Here is a 23,543-nt window from a genome sequence, read left to right on the forward strand (position 1 = left end):
GGGAGTCCAAGTGCTTAGCCGCTTGAGAAGGGCAATTATGCACTGGAAATGCACTGCCTGAAACTGTCTCTTTTACAAAATGGAAATTAAAAGATAAACTGGGAAATTAGAAAAAATGTATTTATTTGTGTCTCATGTTGATTACTGGAGCCTCCTAATCAGCCCCACTGCTCCTCTCCTGTTTACCCAAAGTTTACCTAAAACAAGGAAGCAAATAATCATTTCTTTTTTGCTATAACTTACATAGGTATGGTCCTCACCATAGCTTATATAGGTATGTTTAAAATATGTAAAAATATTACCATTAATTTTATACTGCATCACTGTTTAACACCATTAGTCATACCTTACCATGTCTCCTTGCATCTTCAGCAGCATCTTAGCTGGCATGCATTCCATGCATTTACAATGGAAAACTCCTAGAAGGGTATCTCAGTCTTCCATTCTTCACATTTTGTTCCTCATGTCTTACACTCTAAGACACAATTCAATATATTATGATTGCTTGTGCAGGCACGACTTTGTCTGTATGTTTACATGATAGATAAGGGATGCCGGGGCTAGCAACCTGTTGTATATATGAGTTACGACTACTGCCTAAAAGAAAGTTCCCCTTTCCAAGGGCTTCAACACTAGAGTTCTTGCCTATTTTGTGAGCAAGTAAAACGCAAAGGATACATTTTACAGTGAAAATGCTGATCACAGCAAATACTGAAAAGGAAGATTTTTTGTGTCTCTATTTTAAATAGAGTAAACTGCTGAAAATTATGGGTAAACATCCTGAAAAATAGTGGTAAAATCTCAGCCATTTGACAACTATGTCAACAGCAGTTGTAGTAGTAAACAAGGCCTTGAGACTGGAAAGGGCAATACATCTATCCATAACACTGCCAATTTACAGATGATACAATTTAATTAATTTTTCCAGATAGTAACTTGCAATTGACTGTCTCATGCAAAATACAAGTTTATATGCAAAATTATCATCATGCTCTGTACTTCAGTTCTTTTCAGTAGGACATAAAATCAGAGCAAAAATAACAATAAATAATAATTTTAAAAAGAGAACATAAAACATTTCAAAGAAATGGTAGAAAGCAACACTGAAAGGAAACTTAAGAGGCAAGTCGAAACATTTCTCTGCCTGAAAGTCTATGTCACCCATTACAATATTATTGTTTGACCCATGTGAAATTTACTCTCAGGTGTGTAAGCTTCCTTTTAAGTGATATGAGAAACGGGTGTTGGGAGGTAAGATGACGAAAAAAAAGGAGGCTCAGAATCCATACAGGGGAATCTAGAGGTGCTGAGAGAAAGGCTGTGTAAAAAACTGCATAATGAAAACAAGGAGCTGGTTTAAAAAAAAGAAAAAGAAAGAAAGAAAAAGAGGAGTATAAAATAAAGAAACACAAAACACTTTCACATAACCATACAAAACCAAAAAAGCATACAATGGAATGCCAAAGTTGAGTGAGACACCACCTGAGATAACCCACTACTATGGAATAATGAGATTTCTGTTCACAGGTGTGTCTATATTTGTCTTGGCACATCCAAGCCTGTCTTGCCTTGTCCAGACAAGTAAAAGCAGTGCAGTAGCAGCTTTGAAGCTTTGCACACATTAACCTGCATGTTGGAGCTGCCTTTTGCAATTATAAAACTAAGTTACAGTTCACTTTTCCATAGTTAGGACACTATCCTCTACTTGCCTTCTAACTCATCTGTTTACTTTCAATAAAACTCTCTGTTCACAGGTTTTGGACATCCCACACTATTGACATTCAGATGAAATCGGCCAATAGGTTCAACCAAGTGTTCCTATCAAGAGCAGGAACAGTATGGGCATGAGAAAAGAAGGAAAAGGAAATCATGCCTAGAACTTACTTACATTAGAAAGGAGGATTACATACATATAATAATCTTACAGAAAAATAATATATATTTTTTTTCTTCAATGATCAGTATCATCAGAAAAGGCAATCTGGCATTGGAAAACCTTTTTTGAACTGGTGGAAGAAATCTTTGTGTAGGATTATTCCTTAAAATAAGTGAAAAATTGTCATCAATTTTAACCTGAGCAGCAGTTCTAATTCTAAGAGGCCCAAAATGAAATAGAATATAAACGCATATCTTTCATCTTTGTTCTCTTCAGAATAGACTTTAGAATTACTTCATATCTGAAACATCATTGCCCTGTCCATAACTTTAATAGAAAAAGATCAGAGTGAGTGCAATGATATTCATCTTGGATGAGCATAAAGATAATTGATTTAAACAGCAAATTTATGTACATGCTCACAAATCTTATTGTTCCAGTTCTATGAGACTGAGATATTAAACAATGAGAAAATGTGGATTAATTTATCCAGTGAACATAGCACAGCAAAACTGCTGTATATTAGATCTGTAGATCACATGTACAGTATATTAAATTCACTTAGTGGACAGATAATTATGTTTCAATGTAAAGTCCATTAAAAATAATAAATAATTAAATATATGTATGACTTGATTAATAATGTGCCAAGATTATGCAGATAATTCATCTTTAATTCAGTAGTTGTCTCACTGCTAACAAATAATAACTAATAGATCATTGTATGTTCTTTACCATGATACATTTATTTTATTAAAATTTCCAAAATACAGAGGTATCTGAACATTTCAGTGAATTTCACCCTAAGGCACTCAAAGGAAGTAATGCATATTACCACATAGATTCTTGAAAATAAATCTAGCTTATCTCATTTCCTTCTTGTTGTAGTCTTTATCCTGAGGAAGAATCAAAATGTCATTGCCATGAGAGAAATTATGTTAGTAGAAGCTCTCTCTCTTCAAGTACTCCTCTCTGGGCAGGGGATAGGTTTGAAGGTCAGTTCAGTGTTCTCCATCAGTACAAAATCATATCTGCACAGCTGTAGCCTATGAAAGTAGAAACAGAAAAAATATGCATAACAGAAATTTTAAAATTAATTGAAAAATCTTTTAGTATCTGAATTACAATTCCAATATTTACCACCTCTCAGAGATGGTACTCAGGACAACAAAAAATGTCTTCTTGTCTAAGCTTATACCCTGTGTTATACATCACTAGCATAGGTTTGCCAGACTGTACACAACCGGAACATCAGATAGATGAAGCATAGTAGCATAAGTATGAAGAGTCTCATATTAGTCTAAACTGAAAGCTGCTAAAATTAAAATTATAAAGTTGATAAACTTGAGTTTAATTTCAGCTTACAATGATGCATTTCAGCACAATTGCAACACAATAGCCAAGTATGTTTGCATAGCCTGTTCTCCAAAAGAGGTCATTTGGGAAGGATTCTATCTAATCACAAGCGATACAGTACTTAGACGTTGATGAATGCTAGGAATAAAAACATAGTTTCCAACATACTGTATCTCATTTGAAGTGAAATCCATCTAAGTTTGTCATTATCAAGTACAAGGAATGGGAATGTGGTGAGTAGGTTTGGTTCTCCAAAGAAAGAATAAAACACAAATATTTTTTGGGAAGTGAGGCACTCAAACTTTCACTCCGTGTGGCTTCTCTGACATCTACTGAAAAGCAAGGGCTTGTCCACTCTTTTGTTCAGTAGAGATATTAATAAGGTCATCTTTTTTATTATACCTGTTCTTGCTTTTGTTAAAAGAAAAAAAAAAAAAAAAACAGAGTGGCTGGAATAAGTATTTTTGAGACATTCACCTTCTCTGTCAATTGAGTTTAACCTGACTGACAGATTCAAAAGGTTTTAGTGAGAACTGACACCTGGACACACACAAGTTGCAAAAGCTTTCTGTTTTTATGTGTGAGCCAGAACGATTTATCTTAGAAATTAGAAAAAGAGTCTGAAAATTATATGTATTCCTTGGCACTCCCACATTTACACACCATCTCTGCAAATAATGGGTCAGTAAACAATTTTCAGTGATATCCCACCATTCACTATCAACCCAAATCAGAGGAGAATGAGACTCCTATTGTCTTTTATCTCTGCATGTGTTCCTGTTTTTCACCTACTATTTTGTTATGTGAATAATTTAAATATTTTAAAGTAGTTTCTAGTTGATTATCCTGTATTCAAGTAATTGGTGTAATTACATGTAACTAAATAAGGTAAATATAGGTAGTCACAATTACATTGAGCAATTATGTAATTATACTAACCAATGGTGATGTAACATCTGCATTTAAATTACCTTCACATGCTGATTCAACACACTTCTTTCCATCGTTATCTTAAAACATCTAATGTGCCTATGTGACTGCCATCTGATAAAGCTCCAAGAGGATTTTAGGGGATCTTCTATTAAACCAAGTGCATCTTACTTTAAAACTAACAAGAATCAGACTAACAGGCATGAAAACTCAAAACCAAAATGGAATATTCACTGTAAGTAGGATATAAGTAAGTATAAATAAGAAAGAATATTCTCATTCATTAGTTATTTGGGAAGGGAAGATGGGAAGACTGGTAGGGAAAGGAAGATTGGAAGGGAAGGGGACATTGGAAGGGACCTTCAAAAGTCATCAAGCCCAATGCCTGATCATTTCAGAGCTAACCAGAAGTTAAAGCATATTACTGAGGGCATTGTTCAAATACCTCTTGAACAGTGACATCTGTGGGGCATCGACCATCTCCGTAGGAAGCTTGTTCTAATGTCTAAGTACGCTCATAGTAAAGAAACTTTTCCTAACACTCATTGTGCAGATTTTATTTTAAATTTGTACTTTGTTGAATCTGCCGTTTGTATGAAGAGATATACGTAATAACTCTAAAACACAGTAATGCTGCTACTCCGATGCATTTCTTAACTACTGTTTGTAACACACTGTTATCACAAGTTGAAAATTAAAAACGTAATTGCTAATGCTGTGGTACAGGTAGCTTTGAGACGTAAAAAAATGAATGTACAGTAATGCTGCTAAAATATTTCAACACATAAATAAATAATGAAAGAATAGTAACAGCACTCAGTATAATAAACACTGATTATTTCATTTTAAGTGCAGGAAAGCACAGAGTGTATGTTTTGATCTTGGAGGATCTTTACCATCAGTCACAAGACTAAAAACTTATTCCAGTCATCAAAGTATCTAAAGTGCTCCATTCCATATCTGAATGTGAAAAGCTGTGTGCAGACACATCATTAAAATCAGAAAAGTGCTTCATAAAATTCATCTTCAGGAAGAGAACTTCACCATGCAGTCTCTGCTGATTTGAGTCAGGCCAGCCTACATAAGTGGTCCTTGAGAGCTCCCTCAGACCTGAAAGCAGCAACAGCCTGCTGTGGTAAGGAACATGCATGACTTTTACAGGCTCAAGAGATACAAACTGAGGATGCTGTGCACTAAACATTGATGTACAGAACACTTCTTCCATATGATGAAATTGAGAGATGATTAGAAGGATACTCATGCCTTTATGAATCAATATAAAAAGATCAATAGAGGCAAGTACAAATTTCTGAGGAAACATCCTGAGCAGTCTGGCTGATACACAACTTTGATACGTGACACTTACCTTTCTGGATTATTAAGAGCTTTCAGTCTCATCTGAAGAATCTTAAGCTTGTATTTCTGGCCTACTAAAGTCTTCGTAGAAAAGGTCAATGAAATTTTGGATATTTTCTCAAAATCCTGGTAAAATCCAGTTAATATTTTGACTCTTTTATATTGCTGAAATGTCGTCACTTCACTAAGGAAAAATATCATTTCCAGTCAGGTTTTTTAATCTAAGAAATATTCATTATTATTAATAATTATTAGTAAGAGCAGGAGTCTTGCAAGATGGATCAACTGAGAGCATTCAGAACAAAGACACCAAGAACTGAATTCAGGGGCATAATTTGTAAAGGGAGAGAGGATCGTTTCAGTATGAGGAGTGTCCTCTGACACTGAGCCATATCACATCCAGGAAAAGGAGCTGTGGCCAACAGTTAACAACTTGATGATAACTTCAGACTTAGGCTAATAAGTCTGAAGCAGGGATTAGGAAACTCAGGAAATTAGTTTGGAAAAGAGATAACAAAAGATTCAGAGACAAATCATGACGTACCTATTCACCTGTGACTCTACTGTATTTCCAGCATAATCTGTTATTTTAACTTTAATGAAACCTCTTCTAATGCTTTTATTCCAAGTAGTGATATCCAGTAAATAGTTGTACACTGCAAAAAGAAATAGGAAATAATAAAATTCAAGGAATGAACCTCAACAGTATACGACTGCTATTAGCACTCTGCCAAAAGTATTTACTGGATAGTGATAGTGATCCTTTACTTCCAAGATACCAGCTCAAATCAGAATAAAAAGGCTATTAAAAAAAAACAAAACAAAACACACAAAACTTCTTCCAAATGGCTGCCTGGAGTTCTGTGTAATTCATGTGTAATTTCTTCATTTCTTCCGATTTTTACATGGAAAGGATTTGGATAAGGAAAAAACTGCCATCAGAGTTAACATGAAGAGCTTGACCTGCCTAAGGAAACAAAGCAAAATTAAGTCCTAAGTGGCACCTTCAGTTCTTGGTAAGCTTGGCAAAGTGGAGATGTTTGAGTTAATAATGTGATGAAACTACCACATTACCTACAAAAGTGAAGTGTCCAGAAAATAGAAGAGGTTCATTGGCAGGGAAGAGGGAGGAACAGCATACATGCAAGCTTTATGGATTGGCAAAGTGGGAGGTTAGCTAGGTGAGCAGACTAGTCAGGATGCAACTGCTGAAGAGAGACATTGCTCTGGAGGACAGCATGCACCTGATCTGTTCTGCCACACATTAGGAAACTCTGAACTGGCCTTCTACTGCAGTTCTGCAGCCACCTCTCATACTGTAATTGTGTTATAGCTATTCAGAGGAGATACAGCTTTACTAAGTAAGGAAGCCAATTCAAACTTTTCTGTCTTTTCTATTTGATGTTGGTCTTTAACATTCTCTCCTAAAAGACCAAGCCCCACCTTGAATGAAAAGCTTGTCCTCTTTACAGTATTAGCTTAGTTTACAGACTCTTGTTTATTTCTATTTTCTCATGTTTTTAAACACCTAAGAATTCTAATAAGGCTTAGTTAATAAATTCCCTCTTTTTCAGACCAGTTTATTAGACTTATTTTTATTTATGACTCTGCATATTTTCTCTAAAACTTATGCTGTCATTACAACACTTCTTATTCCTTTCCATATATCTCCTACGTTTGGAAGTACTACCGTTTTCTCTCTTCTGTCACCCTTGTTCCAGACTACTGTAATCCTGATTTGTAATCCTTTTTATTCTGTTATGTTCTTTCCACCATGAAGAATCAGGATTCTCCCTAGGTGGATTTCTGATAAATGCCCAGACTTCAACAATTGTGAAAGCAAAGAAAAGCCATATTTTTCTCTGGGAGAAGCAAGGAGGCCTAGTGGCCCATTCAGCCTTGAGAGCATAGAGGAGTGCTGTTAGCAAGTGTACACATTCAGCAGAAAGTTCACTGGGAAGAGGAATTATTTTCTTCTGTGGGCCAGGAAGGGCCAGTGGGAGAAGATTTGACTTGGGTAGTTTAGTGAAGAAGGATTGGGAAGGCTCTAGCGTGTGCAAAGGGCACTTCTGTTCTTCATCCTCCACCTGCCACCACTGAATGCATATATGTAAGCAAACTGAAGTTTGTACCTTGTGCTTTGTTATCCAAGTCTTTTTCACTGCACACCAACTTTTTTTTGTCAGTCAGCTGTACCAATTACCCTACCCTTTGTTATGTAGTATCTATTGCACCTTCATTAACCTCTCCCAAGCCTTTTGGAAAAAATAGTGATGCAAGTAAGCACAATTACCATAGTATCAAGAAATATTCAATCTCTGGTCACAAAACTTGCCAAGATTATGAAAAAAGCTAATAGGAGAATTTGATTTCACTTGAATTCCATCTAAGCTCATCCTCATAACCGAAATCAAAGAACTTGTAACATGATCAATTAGAAGAAGAGTGTAAAATCTCTTGATAAAAAACACAAATTATATGAGAATTTAGCCCTCTAGATCAAGATGTAAATATCTAAACTGTTCTAGCCAAACCCCATGCCATGAGTGTTCATTTCCATGTAGCATAACCCTAATAAAGTTAGCTAGGTTTTCCCTCCACTGTTTTCCTCACCTGGAGATCCAGAACTTTAAAAGCAGGAGTAGCTTTAGTTCACTTTGGGACAATCCCCTTGCTAGGGAGGAGCATACAAGTATTTCTTCCTCCAACCACAGCACTAGGGTTTTGCTCTCTGAAAATGACAGGAATTATTCCATCTAGGCAGGTTCACTAAGTCCAGTTTTTTCACTGTCACTTGATTCTCATTTTTTTTGGCTTCCTAATTCCTCTGACATTACATCTCATTACTTTTAAAGTCATATTTCTTTCTCAGTTAACATATTGCTAACTTGTCTGCCATAATCACTCTTCTCCTTCCCCTATACTGCAAACTTATGCTTAGCTCATGGTATATTCCACCCTTTCATACTGCAGTGAACAATACCTTTCTACTCTTAATGTGCATTCACTTCAAATCATCTAACAAATGACAGCCATAACACTTCATGACAAGTTTGCTGTGTATATGTGTATATAAGTGTATGCATGTGTGTTCAGTTACTCACTGCAGAATGGGTCTTTATCTGAAGTATCAAAATAAGCCATCATTGGTGAATTCCTGAGAATTAACTGTTTTTTCCAGCTGTCAGCATAATAACCTGAAATTGAAAGTTTAAATATTTTATTTCAGATATTTAGCAATATGACACACAAAAGTGACAGATTTGGCTTTAACTTTCTAAAACATTGTATTAGAAAGTAATTGACTTGGAAAATACAGGAATCCCCAAAGTATAACAGAATGTAACATATGTATTTCAGATTTCTCATACAGTAGTATTACTAAAATTATCAGAATCCAATAGTTCGAATCTATTTAGTCTAAGTTCAAAAAAATGGTGTTTATAAAACCCTACAGAAGTAATAAAAAATAAACCTAAAAAGGTGCAGAACAGGTTCAGATTTAGTAAAAATTGTTCCTTTCTTTCTTGAGTCATTAAAGTAAGCATTTTTAAACCCTCTAGTCTATAATTGTGGGTATTCTCTAATAAAATATTAGACATGTATTACACCACCTAAGCTCTTGGATGCAATGCATTTTCATTTTATGCAATTTGCTTTCTGGTTTTGGGTCTTGATAATAGTCCTTGTTTCTAAAATAGCTGATGCCATTTTGTCTTTCTCATTTATTTAACTAGAATAGACAGTGAGGGCTAGTTTTAGGCTGCAGAAGTCACTGCAAGACAGCAAGTGGAAAAGCCTGTGTAAAAAGGATGCTGTTTTTCTACCCAGTTCCCAGATGCAGCAACCTGCCATTTCCTCACCAGTTTTATGGGTATTTAAAAAAAAAAAAAAAAAAAAAAAAAGATGTCAGCTGATTGGTCAGATATTTCTCCTTCTCCAGCTCAGGAATTCTGTCAACTTGCATCAAAAATGGCTAATACCATTCTGGGGAAGTACTCAAGTCATCTTGTCCTACTATAAAGTACTGTAATAGCTGGTTCTTGTTATAAAGTAGGATACAGATATGTCAGTGCTTTCTCTTCAGACTTGATCTAGTATATGTATTTAAGGATGTGAAGAAGACAAAGTATGAATTGAAAGTTAACTTCTACTTAAATATTCTAAAAATATAATTCTAGTGAAAATCCTGCGCTGCCATCTAGCAAATGCTCACGTTACTGTAGCTGCTTTCAAACTGTCTCTAGATCTTCTCTAAAAGTAATAAAGCTCCAAACAAGTAAAGCCTCTACAAATAAGAATTTGATTAATAGAGAAGAGCCAGAGACTCCATGAAGTTGGTATAAACATTATTACTCTCACAGAAAAACCACAGGTACTCTAGGAATGGTAGCACATTATGAAAGCCAAACATGATGGACTAAGTAGAAGCAGTTTCTCTGTAGAGAGAAAATGCATTCTGAATCCATTTCAGGCTAGAAAGCCTGATAAAGATTAGGAACATTCAGTACTCTAACAGAGATAACTGTGAAGAAGAAGCCTTAAAACATTAAACAGTTTAAAACAGTATGCAGCTCTGTACTCAACCAATCCTGTTGATTCCTTAATAATATTCTACAGATCTCTGGAGAAAGCCCAGAAAGAGCAAGTCTGAATTCCTTGGAAAATCTCGCCCATCCCAAAGCAGACAGAGTAATTCTTACCCAGTACTGGACAGGACATTGGTTGGAAAACTTCACAATCAACACATTTTCCTTTCTTGTACTCTGAGTAGGAGGCACAAGGGTATGCTGTTATGTTGCAACTCCTTTTCAAAGATGATAAGAAGAGGAAGACAGATCTTTGATGGTCACATTTAAAATAGTGAAGACCTTCAGGAAAGAAAAAATAAAATATACATGTAATATATCATCATTTTTCTTCAGGAAAGAAAAGATATTAACCAGGTTTTCAATTTAACTAAGTCATTCTTTGTCAGCCATGACTTTATTCCTGTTTACTTGACCTCCAAACATAAAAAAAAAATAAAAAAAAATGGATACACAAACACAACAAGAAGAAATTGGACTCTTTTGAATATTACTGGTATGAAGAAAAAAATCTGCAGGACTTTATATGCAAGAAACAGTCCGTCCACTACACTCTATCAAATTGTCAAAACTTTATTATCAAGCACAAGCCTGCGTTGCATTTCGTCTTATGGTCAATTGGCTATGTGTAACATTTAGGTAGAAAAGCTACTGTGAGTAGTACTTCAGAAGTTCTTCCATCCAGGTTTTTGTGTAATAAAATCCTTTCCCTCCTAGCAAAGCAGAAATGTGTGAATAAAGATGATCTCTCTTAAAGGATTGTACCATATCCACAGGCACCCAAGTGCTGTACTTTTGAAGCAGCTCTAACTCATACCAGTAGTATGCAGATTTGTAATAGAAACATGGACATTCCTACATATACCAAAAATGAGTAAATAAAAAAGATAGCAACTTTTCTTCAGATTTATGGAGGCACAATTCTGCAGGAAAAAATCATGCAGTAAAGTGCTTTCTTCTTGATGAGTATAAAAGTCCTGCTAAAACCTAGGACATCTTTGCCAACCAGGTGGAACCTAAGACACATAGTAAAGACCTGAAACCCTTGCTTTACATGTCATATGCAGGTAACTCTGTCCAAACCAGTCACATCTTCCCCCACAACATCTTCCCTCATACCTGGCAACATATGAACACAGGAATATAATGATAATTACATGCAGATTATATATACAATAAGAAAGATACAATGGAATATGTATGCTTATGGGAAGTTCTTTAACAAAAACAAAACAAAACAAAAAAAACACACCAATATCTATATTATTTCTCATTTGCTGAATGTGAATGGGAAAGGAAAAAGTAAGCATACAGTGCTCTCAGACCCCATACTATTGAGTATGTGCAGTGTCCATTGAATTCAGGTTAACCTTTTCTTATTTGATCTTGAAGACATTTCCCTCTAATTGAACAAACTTTTATTTACCACTGAATAGAGTTGGTGGACAACCAGGCTGATCCATTCCTCCATTTGGATAGAAATCAATGCTTCCTAAAGGTTTCTTCAAACCTAGTGCTACAAACATCACAAATTAAAACATGCAGAATTATCCAGTGAACAATTTATTATCTGATTGCATTACAAAATAATATGGAGGTTTTAAAGAAAACATTTGAAATATATTGTTTTTTTTTCTTTTAATGAGATTCATCTTGAGCTGAAGTTCATGACTTTGTCCTCCTTTTAAAAGAAGTTATTCACTCTTATTGACTCTTACTAAGCAAGATAAAATGGATAGAACAGAAGCAACTCTGCAGTACTGTAGATATTACATATTTGCACAAAGATACTTATGAAATTCAGGTGTTCTATAGCAACAAAAATTCTTTACCAATGTACAACTGAGTAGGTTTTCCCATTTTTTGTACGAGATTGGATTCTGAACTACACTAATATAAACAATGCACCAGAGTAGAAAAATCCAAACTTCTCCTGTCCCATGAGAGAGAGATTTAGCTCAATTTGACCTATCTTTCTTTTTAGCTTCCTTATTCACTTAATGGGAGCATTACAAAAATTGTTATTTTACAACTTCATATATGAGTTTGTATAGTAAGATGCTATGCATTAGTGTCATTAAAGAAACTGATAAGAAATTTGTGACAATTGTGGTAGATTTGAAAGGTTTACTTCCCTTTATGGGAAGAAAACGAAACCAGATTATTGTATAGATGAAGTAGAGTACATCCTTGCAGTAATGAGATTCCATTTTGAATTTTAAGCAGTAGATCTGTGCAGTGATAGAACTGAGACTGGTTTTCTGAGAACAGACTTTAATTCAGTGATAATGACTTAATTTCAACATTCAGGTTCATACACTCTATCACAGTAAAAGGATGCTCATGCTAAACTATTTTGCAAAGAATAGTATCGTAAATTAATGCAATATGTGTGTTTTATTCAATGTGCAAAGTTCTTTTTTTGTTTTTATTCAGAAGGCATATACTGTAACAAACAAGACATAAATGACTACACTTGCATGGCATTCAATGGACTCACGTATCTAAGGTTATCTACATGTGCCTTTAGTTAGCTGTTGGAAATGAGAGTTATTCCAACATTTTCAGGTTCAGTTATGAAACTAAACCACACAATAGCAGGTCATGATTGCTTAATTCATCAGTGAAGATGAGTTTCATTTACTTGAGAAACAGGCATAATAGCATACAAGAGACTTTAACAGTATACATGTTGTCAGGAATCAACAGCCCAGCAATCCACACAATAACACAAAACTACTGCAACACTATATGGATGTTCCCAAAACAGCTTATCCATTCCCTTTCCCTTTCCTGCCTTTCCTCAAGTTGAAATAGTAAAGTTACCATCAGAATCCGTATGAATTACATCAACGAATTGTGCGTCAGTACGATCCAATCTGTCCTCTGGTAGTACTCTAGTGAATAAAGGGCCCGCTGGATCAAGACCTACATGAAAATAATGCTAGCATTACACATCCTAATATGTCTAAAATTATACTCACTACTGACATTAGAGCATTGTTTATTATTGATTCACACATTTTTCTAGGGGTAATAATAATAAGAAAAAAAAAAGTTTCCAGTCTTCTACGTGCTAAGCAAAGCATGAGTTCCTAGAACAAGACTAATCAACCCAGATATTTGAATTTCTCTCTCTCCTAGTAAGTTGTGCTCATCTCCTCATTCTCCAGAACTATAAGCAAACTGTATTAAGGATCAAATCAAATTTTCCTGCAGAAAATATCATTCCTATCATATATTTCATAAGAATAAAAAGTGAAATGTAACTACTTTTGCCACCAGAACTCAAGATGGAGATAGCTTGGATGGAGACAACTTCAACCAAGCCTCAATCATTTCACAGGTTAGTGTTGGAATTAATAACAGTTGTTATAGGAAAATAAGTGAAATACTAGCTTTTGATCACATTTTCACCTGAAGGAGCTTTGGAAATCTTAGACTCCATCAACTATGCAGAAACTCAGCATATCACTTAAGTGGCATTTGGATGTAGCATTCAGTTTTCATTTGGGAAACTAAAAGTGAACAAATTGGGAAATTAAAACTGTAACTTATGTCCTCAAGGAAGAATTTTTTTAACTTATATAATAGATGCATTTTCCTTATCATATGTTTTTAAATAATCAGTACTTATTTGTCATTATTTCAATACTAGCATCTATTTGATCCACAACTATGACAACCAAGCAAAGTACATTAGAATACATGTCTCAGGAATAAAAGTGTTACCTGTAATTCTGCCAAGTTTGCCTTTATACTTCTGTCCAACAAAACCAGCAATATGAGCCCCAAGACTAACACCAATCATATACATAGAGTCAAGAGAAGCTCCAGCTGACTATGAGAAAACAATAGAAAAAAAACACATGCACAGTTAACTAGACATCAGGAAACTGATTTAATGATTGCATTTTGTTGATACTCTATGTCCAACTCTGTAACTTTAAAAACAAATGGAAATTACAAACTTTGTTTCAGTTAAAATTCTATACTAATTATATAATGTAGTAACTATGAAATGACTATAAGAATGTAGAAAGGAAGTTTGAGTCACACTTCTTCCAAACAGCCACACCAGCTTATTTGGAGAAGGAGAGCACGGAGACAGAAGAGGAAGGCATTAACCAGATACAAGAAAGATGAACTAAAACTATGAATTAGAGGGAAAATACCTTCTGCTTTATCTTTCCAGTAAAATAGATTAAAAATACAATACCATTAACAAAGCTCAGGCAAATAATGGTGCCAGATGTACACTTGTAGGAAAGGCTTAACATGGCCATTCCCCAAGGAAAGCAGTACTTAATTAAAAAACTACTCCCCCCACCCAACCACCAGACCCCTCCAAAAAAAAAAAAAAAAAAAGAAAGAAAGGAAGAAAGAAAGAAAGAAAGAAAACTACTAAAATCCACATTCTACTGAAGGACTCTGCAATAGTGTCTATAAACCTGTTAGAATATCTGCAAAATGATGGGATGACAAGTAGAATTTGAAATTTTAAAGCGTCTCAAAATGAATTACCACAGACCTTTCAGCAGCTTGCAAGTATGGAACAGATAGCTTTAAAAGATGCTATAAGATTTTTTCATTCATTTGATTACAGATATAAATTAAGGCCCATTGAAGAACACTGGAACCACAGTTGTTTCATCAACTACCTCTGGAATCCAGAAATATATGTAACTTTGAGACAAATGTTTATATTAGTTAGTGATTTTCCATTTAAAATCCTTAATTACAGTATTTTATTAATGGTAAAAATGTGTGATGCTTTGCAATGTTTTATTGTTGCATATTACTTGAATAGCCCTCATTGTACCTTCCCACTGGTGATTTCTCTGTTTCCAGAAGACCTAAAAATTGCAGCTGGCTAAAGGAATGAGGTGCACTCTCATACATATATTCAGTGAAAGAGAAATGAGAAGGCAGGGGAAATAAAAATTGCATGCAAAGTTAGTAAAGACTTTGTTAAAGAAACATCACTTAATATTGCTGATTGTGCTCCTCTTTAGACATAACTATATTTCAAATATTTTCACACAAACTATGCTATTTAAACTTATTCAGACAGATAGAGCTCTAAGCCTTACCAGCATCTGGTCAACATAGTTCTTCAGTATTTCTGCAACTTTTCTGCAGTTGTCAACAGCAGTTGTATAAATCACAGTTGTAGCACCACGATTCCAATCAACTATAATGAGATTAATATCCTCAGAAGACAATAAGAGCTTCTTCATTTCATCTAGCCATGCTGGTTGAGACCCTGTTGGTCTGTAGCCATGAATAACAAAGACAGTTTTCTTGGAGGTATTAAGATATTTAGATGCAGTAACATTATGTTCAATGAGTCTCTCAGAACAATTTTGATTTTCCCTTGTGTATAGCAGTAGCTGGACTTGAAGTTCTGTTCCAGACAAAGCATAGCCTATATTAAGATCTGTAAATTCAGGACATTTTTCCTCCTCATCTGGAAAAAAAATAAAAATCAAAATATTAGAGAGTAATTTGGAGAGTCATACCACATGAAATATCACCACTTTCTTTTCTACATTCACCCACTAAAAGTGAAGAACCCGCATTGTATTCACTACAGGTCTTTGGAATGAGGTGCCAGAATGAGTACTGAATGTCAAAGAACCACAGTTAAACTATTTACTTTGCAGATATCACTATGTTCTTTCAAACAAATATGAAACCAATCTTTCTAATTATTTCTGAACCATAATTGTTTTAAATTACAAATTAGCAGCTAGTGTCAATAAAATCATTTGCTTAACCATCAAATGTAGGTTCTTCCTGTATCATAACCAGTGTGTGTTTTATAAACAGGAAGACTGCTGTGTTTTTTTCTTCCTCTTTTCAGCCAGGGGTGTGAAAGTTCCTAATTCTTACATCTTATTGGCTAATCTATCAACAAGAAACAGTTGTCTGACAGTAGAAAATGATCCAGCATCCTTCTCTAATTATGGACCACCACAAGGACACCACTACCAACAAAAAAAGAAACAAAGGACACTGTTCTGGATCTGAAAAAAATCAGAAGCTGTAAGGTCATTGCATGTAGAGGTCATAAGAAAACAAGTAGTGTTTAGCATTTGTATACTCAGACAATTGTGGTAAAAGAGGTTAAGCTTTAGATAAGTCAGGACCAAAATAAGGATGGAGATTTCTGAAAGAGTTTACAAAGATTTCTGGTTTTTCCTGTGTATATATCAGTGTCAATCCATAAAGAGTTAAAAAAGAACCTTTGGCTTTTGAGGTAATACTGTGTGGAAAGTGGCTTCAGGATTCTGGGCACAACTCCTTTGCCTGTCATAATTCTTCTGTATGATCACTCCAGACTCTATACTTTTAGCCATTTTATAAGCAAATAAATTTGGGCCAGTCTCTGGACCTCTAGTGGGCTACTTTACATAAAGCTTTTATTTGACATTTAATGGCAGCCATGTCAATATTCTTGCCATTACCCATTCTATGAAACAAGAGTCAGTCAAATTCTAGAAAGCAAAACTAGGAAGAGGAATAGGGCCTACTCAGATCCTTAAAAAAAAAAAAAAAAAAAAAGTAACATGATTTTCTCAGTAATTTTCAGTTATGGAGAAGGCAGTTCTAGCTCTTCTCTTACCAGCATGCAATCAAATCCACTAAATTTGCACATCTTCTCAGACAGAGAACCCCCTACAGTTTATAAAGTCTTGCAAAGGATGCAAGCACAAGGGGTTACAAGGTATCTGAAAAATATATTTGATATCATAGTGGAGATCTAAAAGCCAAGCAACTTTTGCAGAACTTAACTGCTGAACTTAAGATGTAGTAAAGATGCAGTGTGAACACTAATAATACTAACTTACGAAACATTAATTTAAGAAAACTTAGTTCCTAAAATAATGCTATCTGAGGAAACTAGACCAATCACCTCTAGGATAAACCAAATGTCTACAATGACTTCAGCAGTCACCACTGGAATGAACATCAGAAAAAATAATGGATATTTGCAAACATGAATGGAATTCAAGTTACAGCATTTTAGAAATGGCCTGAAACTTCCTGTCTCACACTGACAAGACAATAGTTTTGTGTCCATCATTACCTTATAATAAATGACAATACCTGTAAGAATAGTGTCTGAAAAATGTTAAAATTGCCCATATTTCAAAACTAATATCACAGTTCTCTTAATTAGACATTGAATAATTTAAATAACTTTCATTGTGATTACAAGACGGGTTATTTACAAACTACTGATACAGGAAGGCAACTTAAATTCATTGTGGAAATTTACCTCAGAAAAATTCTGAAAACAAGAACTGTTCAGTTGTCTTGAATTTAGTGGAAGTGGTATTCAAGAACCTGGCAAAATGTCATACAACTGATATGATTTTGAAATGCTAAAAGAACATTTCACACTTAATGTCTAGTTTTCATACAATAATGCGTGATGACAAAACTAGAAATTCAAACACACAGGCATCACATACAAACTACATAATAAAAGAACAGGTACCTTGTTACAGTTTTGATATTCAGATTCATAGGTACCGCATGAAATTATTTGATTTTTTTCCTAATATTCCTAAATTCAAGCTCAGTCCCTGATCCTTACAATGTCACTCCTACATTTCTAACATACAAAAGAATTCTAATAAGGTATTGTAAACATTGACAAGTTCCTTCATATCACTCTAAATGTTTTGATTTCTTATCGCATTGTTTGGTTGGCAAAAATAATAGTTCATTTCTTCTAAATTAATTGAATGACACTGAGATACAACAGAGATGCAGTCTGGTCCATGTAAAGGAGAAAACTACCCAAGGAATGCATTTTACCTGATGAAACCTATTTTTACTCACTGAGAAACATCAAACAGAATAAAACTCATTTACTTATGGCTTAGAAATGGGAGCAGAATCATCATGTGAAAAGTGAGTAGAGAAAAAAAAGATAACTGTGAATTAGGTAAGTACTATACATAAACATGCAGATTTACTGTTTTAAATTGTTTCGTAATGAATCATTAAGGGGACGTTTTTCAAATGTCTCTTTGTCTTTGACATCTGGAAGCAATACCCAGCTGCCCTTTGTGCACATTTGTGGGAGTACTCAAATACACTTTTCTGTAGAGCGAGAAAATACAAACAGGGGTTGGGCAGTTAAATATGCAGTTTAATTCAGTTAGAATACAATATCAACTTTCCTATGTATGTTTGTAGCCATCATAAGTGTCTTAAGTTTACACTGCCTTTCCGTAACTAAATTTTACTATTTAAAATATAACACTTAACTTGAAAAGCTGTCAACATAGGAAATTGCCAATAAATTCCAAACTTACTTTAATATGCTAGAACTAGTTTACGATTACCTCTATACAAGGCGCACATACCTGAGAGTTTCTCTGCACAAAGTACAGCGAGAGATAAAGTATCAGACTTTGTTCTATTTACTTTAAAATGAGAACCTTTGGCTCAGTTTCAAAGTGATCAAGTTCTCTTTACCAACCCTCTGCTTCATTAGGCACAGTACACAGGATTTAGTCTTTTGGCCAACTTAAATAAAGAAATATTAGTTTTCTATGCCTTAATAGAGCCATGAGTCCATATCACAGACAATAAGATAATAGTTCTTACCTGATTCCACCCAGTACACAAAACAGATGAAGAAACACAATTTTAACATGCAGAGACGGAGAAAAGTACTATGTAACATCCTGAAACAAGTGACAAGCTAAGTGCTTCCTTATAGCATGCTAGATTTTTAACTTAACTGAATGCTAATGATGAAGTAGGTGACATGTAGATTAGGAAGCAGAAAGTAAAACTGTATTCAAACTTCTGCAATTCATGACTCCTCCTATTGGATGACTTCAGAAGGTAGGGTGGTTTCTGGGCATTCAGAGTTGGGACTATTTTTTTAATCTATTTCCCTCTCTCTTTGGTTATCACCAGGTTGACACGTAAGCAATTGACGTTACATATTACTGACAACTCCATTACACCCATGGAGCTTGGGAAGCAGAGTGACTAGGTGTACACCACATTAAATGCTCACCACATCTGCTTTTTTCAAGTGACCCTCACTTGTAATTAGGAACAGTGAGCTGGGTAAAAGAAACTTGCCACAAAAAGTCATTGGGATGACAGAAGAATTTTTCTATAAGAACTTGAAAATAACCATAAAATCACAGACTATTCTGAGTTGGAAAGGACCTACAAGGATAATCAATTTCAACTAAAAGAATCATAGAATTATAGAAATATAGAATGTGGGACCACACCCACCAGCTCAGGCTGCCCAGCACCCCATCCAACCTGGTCTTGAGCACCTCCAGGGATGGGGCATCCACAGTTTCTCTGGACAACCTGTTCCAGTGCCTCATCACTCTCCGAGTAAAAAAAATTACTCCTAATATCTAATTTTAATCTCCCCTCTCTTAGTTTAAAACTATTCCCCCTTGTCCTCTATCCTATCTTACTGTGTAAAAAATCAATTTCCCTTATAAAAGCTCCCCTAAACACTTGAACACCAGAAAGTTTGGTGCCATGACTGCAACTCTGGGGAGCCTGCTCCAGTGCCAAACCACCCTCTCCATTAAGAACCTTTTCCTAATATTCAACCTCCACCAGCACAGTGCAGAGTGGGACAGTCCCTTACCTCAAATGGCTAGCAATTCAGAGCCTAATGCCCCCCAGGGTATGGTTGGCTCTTTTTAATATAGATGAATGTTATAAGAAAATCTTAGTGAACACAAGCAAACAACAGTTAGGCAGCCTACATATGACCGCCACTGAAAACATTTGACACTGGAACCAGTAATGAGCTCTAGGAAAACATCAAAAGAGGGGTGGCCAGCACAGCTGGGAGGTGATTTTCCCCCTCTAATCTGCCCTTGTAACACCCCACCAGGAGTACTGCATCCAGGCCTGGGGCCCCCAGTACAGGAAAGAAGCAGAGCTGTTGGAGCGGGTCCAGGAAGATGATCAAAAGGCCAGAGTACCTCTCCTATGAACAAAGGTTGAGGGAGTTGGGCTTGTTTAGAATGGCCAAAAGAAGGCTCCAGGGAGACCTCATTGCCACCTTCCAGTACTAAAATGGAGCTTATAAGCAGGATGAAAACTGTTTCTACATAGCCTGATGGTGATAGGACAGGGAAGAATGGCTTTAAGATAAAAGAGGGGAATTTTAGGTTAGAAGTTAGGAAAAAATTCTTTACTCAGAGAGTGGTGAGGCACTGGCACAGGCTGCCCAAAGGGGCTGTGGATGACCCATCTCTGGAGGCATTCAAGGTCAGGTTGGATAGAATCATGGGCAAGCCTGATTTATTGGTTGGCAATCCTGCCCACAGCAGGGGGGCTGGAACTCAATGATCTTTAAGGTCCCCTTCAACTTAAGTTATTCTATGATTCTATGATCTGCTGTATTTACGCAATAACCTGTCACTGATCTTAGAAGAAAATCTTATATATGCACCTTTACATATACCTATACTTTGCTCTTTTACATATGAACAGGGTAAAAAAAAAAAAAATTAAGATCCTTCTAAGGTAAAAACCAACACGCCCAGCTAAAATGTATGTTAAGTACTTTGCCTATGTTGATAGAATCTATAATATATCACCTACATTAATACAGCAACTCATGAAAAAGAAATTAAAATTTCAAGTCCTCAGAAATCGAGATCTGAAAATGTTTTCAGCACCAAATGAACACTCAAAAAATGTTGCAGTATTAATCACCTTGTTGAACTAGTACTTGTGGGACAGACCACTGTCACATGAAAGGGGAATTTTGTTCACCAACAGTGACATTCACGCCACTTGGAAATTCATAAATCTGAACTACTGTTTACATAGTGGCTTCCACTGGCACCCAACTATCATAAATCCCACAAGAGAACAGTGAGCTTCAGATAACAAGTTCAAAAAGGATGTGAGAGCCTTGAAGTTCAGATGTTACTCATGCCTCTTCACTGCATATTCTGTACGATGCTTTTCTTGGGTTACATTCTTCTTGCATTAGAATTCTTAGTTATCTGCTTCTGAAGTGGCTTGTGCAAACCACTTAAGGATCACTGCACTGTCTCATAAGTACTCTGCTTGTGTCCCAAGAGGTCAGAAATGTAAAGGTATTCTCCCCTGAATGAACTGTGGTGCATTTGGTAGAGCCCACAGTCCGTCAGCTATTACAAAACCTCAAAAGACTTGCCAAGTATTCATGTTAAAAAATACTTAAAAACTTCATTTTATTGCAGTGCAAGACTGATAGATCTACAGATAAGAAAATAGCACTCTTAGACTTCAGTTCCCTCCCCCCAAGATGATGATAAAATAACAGCCAAAAATATTGCAGAATCCTGGCATGGCTTTCAAAATTAAGATCAAATTCTCATGTAAATTGCAATATCCTGATCTGCAGTCACGTGTATTTCCCCTTCTACTCAAGAATGTCCTAATCTTGGAAAATATTCTTATAAGAATTCTGATTTCTCTTGTGAACTTCTTTGGAACAAATACTGACCCTCCTCTACCCACAAGCTTTTGAGTGCTACTTCCTCCTAGGCAAGATGAAATCAAACTTCTTTTTTTAAAAGCCCTCTAAAGATTACAAAGGGAAAAAAAAAATAGACTGTCTGGAAGAAATTTTAATCTCATTACTGGTTCTACACTAAGGCTTGTAATACCTGTAAATGGATAACCCCTTTCTAAACAGATAGAAGGAAAACATGTGGTTTGTAACTAGTTATTAGCTGAGACCTAACAGGTCAGTAACAGAAACTTCATGAGAAATTAATGGTATTGAGGCAAAGCACACAGTCTAAGCTTGAGAAAAGAATAAACTCACTGAAAAGATTTCTTATACTGCTGTCATCAAGATGACCTCTGGAAATGTACTCCTTTGGAAAAAGAAAGAAAGAAAGAAAGAAAGAAAGAAAGAAAGAAAGAAAGAAAGGAAGGAAGGAAGGAAGGAAGGAAGGAAGGAAGGAAGGAAGGAAGGAAGGAAGGAAGGAAGGAAGGAAGGAAGGAAGGAAGGAAGGAAGGAAGGAAGGAAGGAAGGAAGGAAGGAAGGAAGGAAGGAAGGAAGGAAGGAAGGAAGGAAGGAAGGAAGGAAGGAAGGAAGGAAGGAAGGAAGGAAGGAAGGAAGGAAGGAAGGAAGGAAGGAAAGAAAGGAAGAAAAGAAAGAAAGGAAGAAAAGAAAGAAAGGAAGGAAGGAAGGAAGGAAGGAAGGAAGGAAGGAAGGAAGGAAGGAAGGAAGGAAGGAAGGAAGGAAGGAAGGAAGGAAGGAAGGAAGGAAGGAAGGAAAGAAAGAAAGAAAGAAAGAAAGAAAGAAAGAAAGAAAGAAAGAAAGAAAGAAAGAAAGAAAGAAAGAAAGAAAGAAAGAAAGAAAGAAAGAAAGAAAGAAAGAGAAAAGAAATCCCACTTTTAAAAATACGTACTTGAATGCTATATTGCTGTATGTGTGTACATGCTTGAAAGCTGATTGTAGCAATCAGGTAAGGACCTGGGGGTACTGGTAGATGGCAAGCTGGACATGAGCCAGCAATGTGCCCTTGCAGACCAGAAAGTCAACTGCTTCCTGGGCTGCATCAAAAGAAGCGTGGCTAGAAGGTTGATGGAGGTGATCCTGCCCTCTGCTCTGCACTGGTGGGGCCTCGCCTGGAGTACTGTGAGCAGATGTGGAGTACTGAATACAGGAGAGACATGGATCTGTTGAAGGGTGTCCAGAGGAGGACCACAAAAAGGATGGTTGCAAGGGATGGAACACCTCTCCTGGGAGGACAGGCTGAGAGCTGGGGCTGTTCAGCCTGGAAAAGAGATGGCTCTGGGGAGATCTGAGGTGTTTCTGTATTTAGAGGGGGACTGTAAGAAAGAATGGGACAATCTCTTTGGCAGGAATAAGATATGATAAAACATGGGGAAATGGTTTCAAACTGAAACGAGGAATATTTAAACCGGATATAAGGAAGAAGTTTTCTACAATACAGGTGGCGAGACACTGGAGCAGGTTGCCCTGAGAGGTAGCAGATGTCCCATCTGTGGGACACCCAAGGCCAGGTTGGAGGTGCTCTGAGCAACCTGATGTAGCTGTGGGTGTTCCTGCTCATTGCAGGGCAGTTGGACTAGGTGACCTTAAAAGGTCCCTTCCAACTCAAATGATTCTATGATCCTAGGTGACAGTGGGTTAGAGTGCAAGCCTAACATCAAAGGTAGCAATCATGTTTTGTTAGTAACTATCAGAGCACTTTATCGTGTTGATGACTAGATACCTGAGGGCTTTAAAGGGTTTCGGGGCATTTGCTCCTCGGTCCCGGCGCAGCATCTGCAGTACCCACCGACCCCACAAGAGGTCAGGAGGAGCTTTTTAGGTCTATTTCTGCAGGGCGCGGATCCCGTTGCCTAGCGACGTGCTGTCATGCAGCCCTTTACGGCAGCAGGGCCCG

General features: G+C 36.2%; 1 protein-coding gene across 2 annotated transcripts; it reads right to left on the reverse strand.

The window, feature by feature from the left end:
* Positions 1–2,601: 2,601 nt before the first annotated feature.
* On the reverse strand, positions 2,602–23,515 carry LIPI (lipase I). Of its 2 annotated transcripts, none has more exons than XM_004938348.4 (10): positions 23,370–23,515; positions 15,201–15,577; positions 13,840–13,948; positions 12,934–13,035; positions 11,534–11,623; positions 10,222–10,389; positions 8,623–8,715; positions 6,063–6,174; positions 5,529–5,702; positions 2,602–2,922 (listed from the first exon to the last, which is right to left on the reverse strand). In XM_004938348.4, exons 1-10 carry the CDS (start codon positions 23,395–23,397, stop codon positions 2,835–2,837), a joined length of 1,341 nt encoding a protein of 446 aa, XP_004938405.1. In that variant the 5' UTR covers positions 23,398–23,515; the 3' UTR covers positions 2,602–2,834. The 2 variants fall into 2 exon arrangements, with proteins under 2 accessions (XP_004938405.1, XP_416675.2); XM_416675.7 differs by lacking the exon at positions 23,370–23,515 and adding an exon at positions 18,736–18,956.
* Between the last annotated feature and the right edge of the window lie 28 nt (positions 23,516–23,543).

The sequence above is a fragment of the Gallus gallus genome, chromosome 1 (assembly GCF_016699485.2).
Source record: "Gallus gallus isolate bGalGal1 chromosome 1, bGalGal1.mat.broiler.GRCg7b, whole genome shotgun sequence".
Classification (NCBI taxonomy): domain Eukaryota; kingdom Metazoa; phylum Chordata; class Aves; order Galliformes; family Phasianidae; genus Gallus; species Gallus gallus.

Bases quoted from the DNA above. Each gene is read 5' to 3' on its own strand.
- LIPI (XM_416675.7), bottom strand. From the start codon at position 18,814: ATGTTACATAGTACTTTTCTCCGTCTCTGCATGTTAAAATTGTGTTTC. The intron at 11,624-12,933 runs GTAACTTTACTA...TGATGTTTGTAG, and splicing joins AATTCATACGGATTCTGATG to CACTAGGTTTGAAGAAACCT. The intron at 2,923-5,528 runs GTAAGTGTCACG...CTACTTTCATAG, and splicing joins GCTCTTAATAATCCAGAAAG to GCTACAGCTGTGCAGATATG.